This window comes from Acartia tonsa, chromosome 4, assembly GCF_053477335.1.
Source record: "Acartia tonsa isolate MP-2025a chromosome 4, ASM5347733v1, whole genome shotgun sequence".
NCBI lineage: Eukaryota > Metazoa > Arthropoda > Copepoda > Calanoida > Acartiidae > Acartia > Acartia tonsa.
The window spans coordinates 35,843,362-35,857,213 of record NC_137263.1 but is presented as its reverse complement, the minus strand read 5'-3'; the positions used below and the strand labels follow the sequence as shown (position 1 = coordinate 35,857,213).

The window sequence follows — 13,852 nt, the reverse complement described above, 5'->3', positions numbered from 1 at the left end:
GTGTTTAACCTCAAAAATATATCATCTAGCCTTTTCTATTATACCTTTAGGGTTTTTGTCATTGAGTTATGAAACTTGAGGGGGATAGAAAAGAGTGTTGAATATTAAGGAGGTTTTTGTTACATCCTACACCCCCCTTCCGTACTAACAAGGATGGGTTTTAGGAATACCTTTTCCTGTCTTTGAAAGCAACTAACATCAATTTTCTTAAACACCTTGCAAAAATTAACCTTTAAATCAGGAATGAAAAGAGTGGGAGAAGAAAAAAAGTTTTGACTAATAATAAAAAATATGATTCTTTTGCAATTTACAAACTTTTAATACACGATAATTAAACTACCCAAGTGAAGATTAAATTTATTGGTTGTGAAGTTTGGACACTACTAGTTTGGAACCTAAAAACCAAAATTATTAAGGTTACCTAAAGATTTTGATCCAACGAGTAAGATAACTTGGTTAAAAGTCTTTGGGTGCTAGTGTAGTTTACAGCCCAATGTCTCCTCCCCCCCTGGGTAATTTGCTTTTTTATTCATCCCATAAGTATAATTAACTTGATTATTTTAGCCTTGAATTTCAAACTTTACCTGGCGTCATGAAACCACAAGCGTGCACAAGGGGCGTAGTGTAGTTTTTTGTACAAACCCTTCATTAGCATTACATTAAGGGACATATCCCCCCCCCTCCCCCGCCATATTACAAATCTGTGCACTTAATTTTTACGATGTTAAATCGAATGTACTTGGATCTTACGCCAGATTATCATGTACTCTGATAAAGTGAAACTTGTAGCTGGCTAGAATAAGCATCCCCCATCCACACCCTTAACTCCATCCTCTGCCCTCCTACTGGATGAACAAACTGACCAATAAATGATGTGAACAAACGATAATTTTCCCCCTGTCATAATATTCTCGTATATTCTACATCCATTATTAATCCATAGATGAATGTTCAGGTGTAGATTTTAGGAAATTTAAAAAATATTTGATGACACGCGCGTTGATGTATTATAACATTTAAAGGCATAAGCTTCTTTGGTATTGATTTATTTTCTTTATTGATAACAATTACAACGTGTTTGTGCATCACATAAAACCAAATTAAGTGTATATGCTTTATTAAACGGACACTAAAATGCACTAATTCCATCAAATAACAGAGAGAAAAATTCACTTTCGTGATGGCTAAAATTTCAGCAATCAAAAAAGCAAATTATTATTATTGTTTTTGGCTGGCTTTCTAGTAGCAAAGCTTCTCGATAATTCACCTGTGTAGTATGTCTATATTGTTTGTCAATTAACATTTACCCTCCAATCATAATAAACAAAATTATATTAATATTATTGTTTTAAAAGTTGGAATACTGATAGTTAAAACCAACTTATCAAGAATTATTAAAGTACTCAAAGTTTTAAAGCTTATGTATAATGAAACTTCGGGTACTACTAGTATAATTTATAATGTCCCCTCCTTCTTTTACCATTTCTTTAATTATTTTTTTTAATGAAAAAAAAAGATTATTTTTTCCCAATTTACCTAGGTACCTATTGCTGGGAAATATTATTAGTATTAATATTATTTTTTTTGGATGTTATCTTCCTTGTTCAAATTTGCAAAGACGGCGCTCTAATATTATTTTATGCAATTTTTATTCCATTTCGTTTTTATAGAATCCATTAGAAGTCTGAAAATTTTGGTAACAAAGATATACACATCCATTAAAGCATAGCTATCTTTAGATAAAAATTATAGGTGAAATAGCCTGACACAAGTACCCAAAGTTTTGAAGCCAACGAATGAGAGAATGTGTTTATAAAACTGTATAATTTGCAGTGGCTGATGCATCTAAGCGATCTGTATTTTAGCTTAAAATTAGACAAGGACCTAATTGAAGCTTTCCTAAAATGGTGCGGTTAGCGAGATCTATATAGACGATCAGAAAATCTTACTACTTTATATAACAGAGCTTACAGACAGACGGAAAGACACAAAATCTAATTTCATTCCTAATTATTGATTAAGAAATAATAATTAACAAAAATTAAAAAGATATTTTGCAATTAAATGATTTTCCGTGAAATCATTATAGAAAATTCAATTAATTTGAGATGCAAGAGTTTAGATAGAGTATTATAATATGATATTGATTACCGCCATGATTCTAGGACAAAATAAAGGAAGTTTAGAGATCTTATTATGCAGATATAGTCTTTTTCATTAAATAAGTACTTAGTTCTAAAAAAAGCCCAAGACTACAATAGCCATTTAGATTAACAAAAATATATCCATACTTAAATACTTACAATTCATGAAAGAAAATTTTTAAAAATGATAGTACATACATATTAAATCTACTAATAGAAAAGGTTTAGTTGAAATCTAAGTAAAATATTGATGAAATTAAAGATAAATGTTTGAATAAATTTGTACAGCTGAGCAGGCAGGTAGGGGATAATGGATTATAATACCTCAAAATATAAAAATTTATAAATCGTTCTTTCATTAGCTCACAAACTTTTGGGGTAATATTTATTATTAATTGGAATGTATAACCTAACTTTTACAGCAATAATGTTAATTTATAGAGGAGGCAAGTTTGTTGATCATAATTGGAATGTTACATTTATTTTTCGCCCATTGTCCCATTCCTTGAAATCCCTGGTAGGCTAAGCTAGTGTAACAGACAAGACACACAATATTAAATTCAGATTTATACAGGGATTCAGGGAATATCAATGCAAGTTAACAATGACCAATAATGGTTTTATATCACCACCGCAGGGATAAAATCAAGTTTTGGATTAAGTTAGGGACTGTTGTACTGTAGTTACAAGCAGGGTTATGACCTTTGAAAGCTTTTAACATTGCAACAACGAATGTAATGTTAAATTATCGTTCCTTAAATTATTTTCTTCCAACTGACCTATCCCTGGAAATCTTTGTAAAGATTTGAAGATATGTAAAATGTATTATCTATGTCTGTGCAAATATATATTCAAATAAAATCATGAGCTGGTTTTTTTTAAGTAGCGAAGTTACACTTTCAATTCGTAAGGCCTGTGCGTCTATTATGTTGCTTTCATCTAGGTTAAGTTCCGTCCTTTGACTGTTAAAATGATACAATCTAAACAACTATGATATCTAATTCTAGTCGTATTTAAGATTTAGGCTTGTTTCTTTTAAGCTGTTAGGAAGAAGACATCGGACTGTAAATTACACTGATTCCCAAGTTTTATAGATAAGTTTTCTCATTTGTTGGCTTATAACTAGATTTTTAAATTAATCTTTCAGTGCAAATAAGCAGTGTCCAAACTTTTCAACCTATGATTTTAATCTCTTAAGATTCCTGTTTTTAAATCACCATGATGACAACTTTACTAGATTTTTTATTACATTAATACTGCGCTTTTATGGAAATACTTATGTTAGATAGTTACATGGTACTTGAAATCATTTTATAGACTGATCTTTGCGATAGTTTTTTTTATGTTTCTGCAATGTTACATATTATGTAGTTTAAAAAGATAAGCTTTGAAAATAATATTTTTTTTTTAAAGAAATGTATACTATAAAATGGCTATGCATATAGATGTCACTAAGGCGATACAATCTTTCCTAGACCTATAGAGAACTTGACTTAAAAGGAGAACCATACCAGTCCAGTAGTTAGCTATTACTTTTATAATCAGAAAGGTTTAGAATCATCAGTTATTACCATGTAGTTTTTAATATAACATTCCCATAAGATCCTCTTGTTCTTATTAAATTTTTGTAATCAAATGATTGGAATTTAAAATCTTAAATAAAGCTAGAGATCACATTGCTAAAACTCCTAGCTGAAACTTTTCTTTGCTTTTTTAAATTAGAATAAATTTACATTTTTTGATGCACGCCTGTTTTTATAAAAACAAGAAATAAAGATATGAAATGATAATTGAAAGGACGGCTTTTCAATGAGTACTTGAAAATTCATAATATTTTTAATGAATTTTCTCGTATTCATTCGAATCCGGTGGAAAGCAACCGGTTCTCATCCATACGAAAAAACTATGTCTAGCATCGAATTATATCCAGCTTTCTACGAATATAGAAATGTACAATCATAAGATTAAAACCAGTTTTTTTAGCCGGTGCCTCCGGCACCACGGGGCTAAAAAAACTAGTTTTAATCTCATAATTGTACTTTCTATATCCGCGGAAAGCCGTTTATAATACGATGCGAGAAATAACTATTATATTTCATAGCATTATTATATCACAAAATTTGATAAAAATAAACTATCCGCTAATGATCAATATCAAGACATTATATATTGTTTTTCAATCCTATTATATAAAGAAGTAAGCTTTTTTTTTGTCTGTAAAGAAGGATCTTGCTAACCGCTGAACCAATATGTTTCCCCTACACAGTGAAGCTTTTATAGGTCCAGGTTTTAAATTATTTTGGTTCGATTTTTCCCTCTCACCTTCAGTAACCCTAAATACTTCTAGGGTCGTAGCAGCTAGTACTTATTTAAAGTTACATGATCTGTGTCTGTGTATGTGTGTACAGAAGGATTTCGATAAGCGATATGTTTGTCCTTTACAGTGTAGCTTCTCATAGGTCCTGTGAAGGTTTTTACTTTTTTTGTTTTACTTTTTCGTTTTAAAACTAAAAATAAGGGTTGAAGAGTTCGGTCCCTCCCCCCTTTTAACATTAATATTAAAACAATATTAATATGATTATCAAGAAAATAATGTTTATATTTTTATTTCAGGCTGAATGCGAGGACCCTGACCCTGGTTTTGACGGCGACCTTGTCTACGTCATCTCTGGCGGAGACTCGGACTCAATCTTCAACATGAACACGACCACCGGCGTCGTCTACCTGATCGGGGAGGCCGACCGGGAGCGGCGGTCCGAGTACTGGCTGAACGTGACCGCCTGCGACCAGGGCACTACGCCAGCGGCCAAGTGCTCGACAATTCTAGCGCATGTGGTGGTGCGGGATGAGAATGATAATGCGCCGGTTTTTATGAAGTCAGCCTTCTCCTTCTTTTTCCCGGAGAACACGCGGAATGGGACCCCAGTGGTCACGCTGAACGCTACAGATAAAGATTCAGGTAACGCTTTTTTTGCGTTTAAATAATATCAAGGATGACAATAACCATACAAAGCGAAGCATAAAAATCATGTATTTCTGTTCTATATCAGATGTGTGACACTAATAGAAAATTAAAATAGAGCTCACCTTAACATATTTTTAAACAAAATGGTTTGTAATCAAGCAAACCCTTTTTTTCTTAAATGTATTTTTTTATTTTCGGCCTTGTATTTTAGATTTTAATTTTATTAATTAAAAAATGTTTTTTTTGTAGGTGTATATGGAGAAGTTACATATGTGCTAGAAACTGAAACCCAAGACTTTGCCCTGGACCCCTCCACCGGCCTCTTGGTTGTCGCCAGAGAGCTGGACCGAGAGACCAAGGAATTCTACGACCTCACCATCCGCGCCGTGGATGGCGATCCTGAGCACCCGCTCTCGTCGTTCGCCAAAGTCCGCGTCCGCGTGTTGGATGTGAATGACGTGCCTCCAAAATTTACCGCGGATAAATATTTTGTCAAGTGCCGTGAGGACCTGCCCATTGGGACTGTGGTCGGTTTTGTCGACTCGTCGGATCCAGATTTGTATCAAGGAGGTCAGGTTACATATTCCATTGATTATGGGGCCGAAGGTATGTTCTACATTGATAAATTTACCGGTGCTATTAAAATCCAAGAAGGTCTGGACTATGAGAAGAAACAGCTGTATAACCTAACCGTTTTGGCTATGGACGGCGGCTCTCCATCGCTTGCTTCAGTGGCCACCGTTATGGTCGAAATTCTGGACGTGAACGAGAACCTTCACCCGCCACGCTTTGACAAAGTGTTTGTCAAGGCCCAGGTGCCAGAGAACCTGCCGGCGGGTTCGCTAGTCACCAAGGTCAAGGCCAGGGACTTTGACAAGGGATTAGAGGACTCGCGCATCTCGTACTCCATCAAGGGCGGCGATGGTATGAACAGCTTCACTGTGGACAGCAAGGGACGGGTGAAGACGTCGGTGGTTCTGGATAGAGAATATAAAAAGCATTACTGGCTCACTCTTTATGCTCAGGGATGGATACTTAAATATTTTACTGTTTTCTTGGCTCATTATTTAAGAATTAGGTTTTTCCTTTAAAATATTTTTTGTTTTATATATGCTATAATAGTTAATTAGGGGGAGGGAGGGTTCTTGGGAGCACATCCCCCATCCCCATGTAAGTAGACTAGACCTTCCCTGACAAATTTTACACTTCCTTTACAATTGATATTACACACACATACATCTTACTACTTTATAGTATAGGATAGAAAAGTTAAGTATCCACAAATCTAGGATCACGGTGCCGTCCCTCTATTTTCCAAGCTGGAAGTTTTTGTTGAGGTGCTGAACGTAAACGACAACGTCCCCCTCACCATATTCCCCGTGTACTACCCATCCATCCCGGAAAATTCACCAACCTCTACCCCAATAGTCACCATCGAGGCGTTTGACAACGACTTGGACAACGACCAGCAGCTGGTGTTTGAAATTATCGGCGGCAACCCGCAGTCGCTGTTCACGCTGAACTCGCTGACCGGGGAGATCATGACGACCAACCGCAAGTTGGACCGCGAGGTGCAGGCGGAGCACGTGTTGGAGGTGAGGGTGAGCGACATGGGGAAGCCGCCGCTGAACTCCACCACGAAGGTGATCATCACTGTGGAGGATGTGAATGATAATGCTCCCAGCTTCCTAGAACATTTCTATAAGGTAAGGATTATTTTATTGTTTCATAGTTTCATTAGAAAATAATTTGGAATAGTAATGTTCAAAAAAACAATTGAATCTATAATTAACGCATCAACAGCAAGTTTTGATAGATAAAACAATAAAATATTTTTTTATATATTCATAAAATGCAATAATAAGTAATCATATTTTATGTCCACGATAATTAATCTTACACTAAATTCTGTTGTTTGAATTCTTACTTTGTAAACTGGTTAATATTGAGAGGAAGGATTGGCTGTTTGTTTAAACGTCATTGCCCTAAACCTACCATTGAAATTTATTCTAAATTATATCTTGTAAATACATTTTGTGAAAGATACCCAGTAGTCAAAGAGTGTTTGCAAGTTAAAAAAGTACATATGCAAATAACCACTAAATTATTGCATCTAAAATTCTATTTCATAGTTTTGTACACTTCAGTAAATTAGCCCTCTTTCACTAGAAGTCAAATAATTAGATACAGAATTTTTACTGTACATAATCGGACCATAAATTTAACTGTCATTACTCTTTAGGAAGTCAAGATTTTCTTAATTGAATAATTTCTTAATTTAGGTAAAAATACCCGAACTGATATTGGACGTAAGTGAACTACTCCAACACGACGAAGAACACATTCTGGACCCCGAGGGTAGCGGGGACGAAGCCCTTGTAGAGGAACCTGTTAAGCCAGCCTACGACTCTGCCTTTGAGAATTCTACCTGGGAAACGAGAACAGCCGAGGAGTTGAGAGGAGAGCCTATATTCAGAGTTATTGCTTTTGATAAGGACTTTGGACAGAATTCTAGGTTAGGATTGGTCAAATTTTTAATATTTTAATAATTTATTTTTTGAAAATAAGTTAAGGTGTATTAATCATAATCTTAAAATTAAACAGGGTTAGTTATTATTAAAACTTATGCCTTTTCATTCTTGCAAAAAGGCTAAAAAAAAATACATTTACTATTTCTGTAAAAGGGTAAAATAAAATGTATAAATTATTCAGAAATTTATTTTAGTTTTTAAATGGATATAAAAATTTACCAACCCAAATTTTTAAAGGCTTTCATACAGCATCAACAACGGCGAGGTTGCCGGGCTTGGTAAGTTTGAGATCCATCCTACCACAGGAATGATATACTCAACGGCCTCGCTGTCACCTGGAGAACAGTATCAGATACTTGTACAGTGCCATGATCATGGACATCCTACCAGGCACGGATACATTAAAAGAATTACCAGTTTAAAGTATGAGAATATATTTTTTTGTTTATATATTTATCAACAAATTATGTGAAGATATATAGTTTCAATGCTTTACCTACCATGAAAAAAACCACAGTTTTTAGCGATTCATATTTTCATGCATTCTCGTCATTTGTTTTGTTCCACGGACCTCTAAAATATTGGGTTTTAAAAAAAATGTCTGTCTTTTTGTTTGAACTCCTGTTTTATAATCTAACATCTTTGTTGCTTTTCATATTTCTTTTATAATAGGTTTTTTGTAATGTATTCGTTTCTTAGATCTGACATAGCCCGCGTCTCATTCGACGTAGTGGAGGCAGCTACCAATGAAAACAATACCATCACTCTTGACGAAGATCTTACTGCTGAAGTTTATGAAACAGATCCTGTTGGCCATCTAGTCGTCCTTATCACGGCCAGTAATGAAGATAACAACCCGTTATTTTATGATATTGTTGAAGGCAATGACAGAAATGATTTTTCTATTTCACGTGACAAAGGGAGCTTGCTTATTGCCAACCCGCTTAACTATGCTGAACAACCCTCATATGAGCTAACTGTTAAAGTAACAGACGGCCTAATTGAAGAATTTACCAAAGTTCACATCAAAGTTGTGCGAATTAATGAGGAAGGACCCCAATTTGTGTCACCTGACACAAATATAAACATCCCAGAAAGTGTGCAGGTTGGGACAAAAATAGGAAAATTGCCACTAAAAAATCCTCTAAATAATTCCTCGTTATTTTATGCCATCCACAACGCACAGAATGCTGATTCCTTGGAGATCTTTAATATTGATTCTAATGATGGAACTTTGTACCTGGCAAGATCTTTGGACCGTGAGATCATATCCCAGCATATTCTGACTGTATCTGTCAAGAAACAGGGCTCACTGGTCAGACATGACTATACCCGCGCCGTCATTAATGTTGAAGACAATAATGACCATAGCCCGCAGTTTTTATCGCAGCTAATACAAACTAAACTCTTCGAAACTGCTGAAATTGGCAGTGCTGTTGTACAGGCTTTGGCGGTGGATAACGATTTCGGCGATAACGGTGTCATTTCCTACTCAATTTTATCTGGAAACGTTGGCAATGCCTTTACCATCGATACTGAGTTGGGAATATTGCGGGTTGCGCGGGAGTTGAACATGCGCGTGCAGCCAGAGTATATGCTGATGCTCAAGGCTACAGATCATGGCTTGACGCCGCTTTCCGCCACCGTCCCAGTCCACATACTGCTAACAATGGCCGATACGGCTCCGCCGCGTTTCCTGGAGCCGGACTACGCAACAGAGGTCTATGAAAACCTACCGCGCGGCCATTTTGTTATCCATGTGGAGGCCCGCAGCCAGTCCTCGCTGTTCTACGAGATCATGGACGGCAATCACGGTTCCGCCTTCCAGATTAACCCCAGCACTGGTATAATCATGACCCGCCAGGCGTTGGACTTCGAAACGGTGCGAGTGTACAACCTATCCATCCAGGCCTCGAACATGGTTGGCGTTAAGTCAACCGTCATGGCCAACATTCACATTTTAGACGTCAACGACAACCCTCCGAGATTTGTACAGCACTACTTTGAAGGCAGTGTCAGCGAGAATACACAAATTGGATCGTTAGTGCTTGTTAATCAGACTACCCCTCTAGTTTTAGAGGCTACAGACGCGGACAGTGGGACAAATTCATTGCTGATGTTCGAAATTTTAGAAGATTTGGCGCGACAATACTTTACTGTTGATTCTAGCACCGGCGCTGTTAGGACCATCCAAAATTTGGACTATGAAGCACAAAAACAATTTGAGTTTGATGTGAAAGTTTCAGACATGGGCAAGCCGAGATTAAGCGCTGAGACCATAGCGCATGTAAAAATAAGCCTGCGTGACGAAAATGACTGTCCGCCAGTGTTTGACCAACAATTTTATAACATTGACCTACTCCTGCCCACTTTCACCAACGTTACTGTGCATACCGTGCACGCCACTGATCCGGATTTGGGGGTTAAAACAGTGCTTAAATATAAAATAGTTTCTGGCAATATGGATGACATCTTTGGCATTGATACGCTGACCGGCCGTATCTTAGTTCAGAAGCCTGACATCATTGATAATAATCCTCGATATTCATTAGACATTAAAGTTAGTGATGGTAAATTTACCAGTAAGTCAACGGTTAATTTAACAGTTAAAAAATCTGAAAATTCTGGATTAGCCTTTGGCAAATCAAAATATTATACAACAGTTTTGGAAAATTCCACAAAATCAGATGTCATCCTTGTGGTGAACGTTCTTGGGTCAGCATTGAATGAAAACTTGGAGTTTAAAATTCTGAATCCTACGGACATGTTTAAGATTGGAGAGACCTCCGGTGCCCTGGCCACGACGGGGGTGCCCTTCGACAGGGAGGAGAAGGAGAACTATGAGCTGGTGCTGCAGGTTACCAGCCAGGGCAGGGGCAGGCAAAATCCAAGGTAAGCTGTTTTTTATATGCGCATTTTCAGTTTCGAGATTATTATTTCATATGTTTCTTGAGATGTTAATCCCTCCTCCCCCCCCCCCCCCCCTTTGTATTAAGAGTACATTTCAAAGAATGAATTATATAACGAATTATTTAATTATTATGAGAAAAAAATGGCTATAATTACAATTCTTTATGCAAGATTTTTAGTTATTGTGTTTTTATTTTTAACATACAAATCATGTTTAATAAACCTTCCTCTTATTTTCATAAAATCTTAGATAATGTAATATAAGTTAACATTTTTAAACTTTGTGTGTTATGAACGTTTACAGTCTTGTATTTGCCAAAAAGCACATTCCTTTGTACTTTTTATCATTCATAACAACTTTTCTTTTTAATCATTTTATGCTTAGATTTTCGTGTAGTCTTAAATGTACCGACCCAGCAATTAGCAGCTTTTTAGAACAATTAACCATTGAGTACAATTTTCTTTGAATTTTAGTGAATTTCTTGCCGCAAATTTTTATATCATTTCAAATGATTTTTCTTATGTAATTTTAAATTACAGAAAAAATTTTTCAGATATCTCGTAAAACAAAATGTTTTAACATATTTAGATAACTGATAGAAAGATAGAGTATTCAAGGGGGGGGGGGTGAGAAGTTTTGACACATTTGCGTAAACCTGGTGCCTAGGCTTTATTTTTGGACTGTGAGGATAGGTTATTAAAGATCTTGTGATAGTTTCCATCTCACATATCAAATATTGTGTTAAATTAAGACATAGAATTTATTTTTAAAATAATAATAGATAAATTTTAAGTTTGAGATAAAAAAAAGGAATGGGACTAAGAGAAAACGAGTTTAACCACATTATCTTTATAGATCGAATGACCGACATAAAAAATTGGTTTTTGATAATTTTCCTATATTTGCTCTAATATTAAATCATTACTCAAACCGTTGTCTAGTCCGATTTTAAACTGTTTTTCCTATTAAATCTCCCTCCCAATGAAAGATAAAATATGGTTTAAAAGAAACTAATGATACCCCTTCTATTTGTTCTGGAATTTTCAAGGATACGGTGATAATTCAATTGAAGATATATTATTTTTAACTTAAAATAAGCTGCATAATTATGCTGGCTTTGTGCAGTTTCAAATATTTGACATCAAGAAATTTTTTTGTTCCAGTTACCTAACCCGTTATCTTTAAATTTCCAAAATTTCAATAATATATTTATTTTGAACTTTTTTACACACTTTCTAGTGTTCGTTATTTTGTGGGTGTATTTTTTCTTGGGACGATTTCTAGAAGTTACCTTCCCCTCAAATAGTTTAAACCCTTAACTGTAAAGGGGAGCCATATTGGTTCAGTGGATAAATTTTTCTGTACAAACACACACAAAAACTAACAGACATCCTGTTACTTTTACAAAAGTCTAATCGACCCAATTGGGGTTACATGAAATAGAAAAAAAATTTTAAACGTTCTGTCATAATTTATTTGAATTGTTTTATAAATATTTTTAACAAGTAATATTATTGTCTAGACTCAGAGTTAACACTCAATAATCTGTCAGTCAAACTAGGACGACATCGTTATCCATAGCGAAGCTCCAGTTATATACTAGCCGCTGCGACCTTGGCCTCTGTATTTAAAGGGGAAAGGGGAGGGAAAGTAGCTTAAAACCATCCTAAGACTTAAATTTAAACTTATGTGACACTTTTCTAAAATGAAGAACTCAATCAGTTCAATGTTTATCAAGATTTTAACAAAAAAAACATACTGCTTTATATAATAGATTAGACAACAAACCAACTTTGTGTTACAATTGTAGAATAACTTAAATTTGATCAATGGAGCAATTCGTCGATTGCATACAGATGGACAAGTAAAGAAAAGTTTCATTAAAAAAAAACACCCTCATATGATGAACTATTATGAAATAGTTATTGCCTAGACAATTGATAGGGCTATTTCATTTTTTTTTGGTAATTTCCCAGTTTATTGTTTTAACCCCCTATTCTCCAGTTATAATACTGTAGGTACCCTTTTCTTGTAGGAGATAAGATTTTAATTTAAATAAACAAAATGTAAAATTCATAGGGTAATACTTCAGCTCATAATTTTGAAGCTGTTTTTTAATTCTTTAGGTGTTACGCTAATAATGCTATTCCGTATCGTCATAGGAATCGGCATTTCATTAATAAGTTTATGGATAGTTTTAAAAGCTTTTAATCCATCTCAACCCAAAGTTTATGGGACAAATATTTTATTAAAATTGCATTATACATATAATGGGCAAAAATCTCTGTTAAGGATCATTAGACTTTTTGATAACAACTTTAAACTTTCTTTGCTTTCCGATTTACAATTACACTTAATAGTTACAGAAATCACCAAGCAAGGTTAAATTCGATAAGACAATTATAACATGTCTATATTGACGATCAATACAATATTGACAGACAGATGGACAGTAAGTAATTTAAAATATTTGCTTTTGCTATAAAATTTTAATCTTTTAAATATTTTAAAATAATGTGCAAGAAGTAATAAATTAAAATGTTTTATTTGAAATATGAGATACAAATGTTATTTTATTGACGCTAATTAATTAATAACATTTAATATCAAAGCTTTTACAATTATTAATGGACTTGCAAAGCTGTTTTTGTAATGGATTTTTAAGCATTTAAATCTCTTTTAATTACTGGTAGCTACAGGAAGGAAGGGGACAATGAACTAAAAAATTTTATGAATGCACAAGTTTTATAAACACTTTTGCTCATTCTTTGGCTCAACAACTTTGGGGACTTTTCTTGAAATTATTTTGATTTACAAAAGGGGTCATTTTGTTTATCAATTTATTGTCTTAAAATCCCTGGAGACTTATCAGTGTCATACTGGGAGGTAGATGAAAATGAAGGTTAAATTAATCTACTAAAAAATTTTCCTCTAATATTTAGTAGCCACAAAAACATAAAATAACCTTCTTTCGTTACCTATCATCTTGTTCTCGTTCGTACTGTATCAGAAAAGTGGCATTTTATGTGAAATAGAAAAATTCTTTGGATTTTATTTGCGTAGGGCAGTCTTACAAAATATATTTGAAATTATCAAGCAGTCCTGACAAATTGTTGATTAAAAGTTCAACCCTGCGGGATTGGGCTAATTTCGTTTTATATCCTAATTTCTTAAATTTAGATTTGTTAATTAATACCTACAACACTTCAATATAGGTCTTAGCTTTTCAGGATCGTCTTAGATTAGTCTTTTTACAGATTGTTGAAATATTTATCTTTCATTAAAAATTTTATTTTGTAGT

The 13,852-nt window shown here is 34.5% G+C and overlaps 2 protein-coding genes across 5 annotated transcripts in view; both read left to right on the top strand.

Annotated features, from left to right (window-relative positions):
• Window positions 1-6,200, top strand: part of LOC145315450 (fat-like cadherin-related tumor suppressor homolog) — a 133,338-nt gene extending 127,138 nt beyond the window's left edge. Inside the window, exons 6-7 of the mRNA XM_080155433.1 lie at window positions 4,758-5,103; window positions 5,359-6,200. Coding sequence (XP_080011559.1) covers window positions 4,758-5,103; window positions 5,359-6,200 — 1,188 coding nt within the window. The remainder of the gene's footprint in view (window positions 1-4,757; window positions 5,104-5,358) is intronic.
• Window positions 6,201-6,402: 202 nt separating this feature from the next.
• LOC145316981 (fat-like cadherin-related tumor suppressor homolog) overlaps window positions 6,403-13,852 on the top strand; it is a 77,884-nt gene continuing 70,434 nt past the window's right edge. For all 4 annotated transcript variants that reach the window (XR_013878791.1, XR_013878790.1, XR_013878789.1 and 1 more), the window contains exons 1-4: window positions 6,403-6,815; window positions 7,392-7,624; window positions 7,878-8,030; window positions 8,340-10,532. Coding sequence is in view for 1 of the 4 variants with exons in the window: in XM_080157836.1 (XP_080013962.1) it covers window positions 6,651-6,815; window positions 7,392-7,624; window positions 7,878-8,030; window positions 8,340-10,532 (2,744 nt within the window). In the remaining 3 variants the exon portion in view is untranslated. The remainder of the gene's footprint in view (window positions 6,816-7,391; window positions 7,625-7,877; window positions 8,031-8,339; window positions 10,533-13,852) is intronic.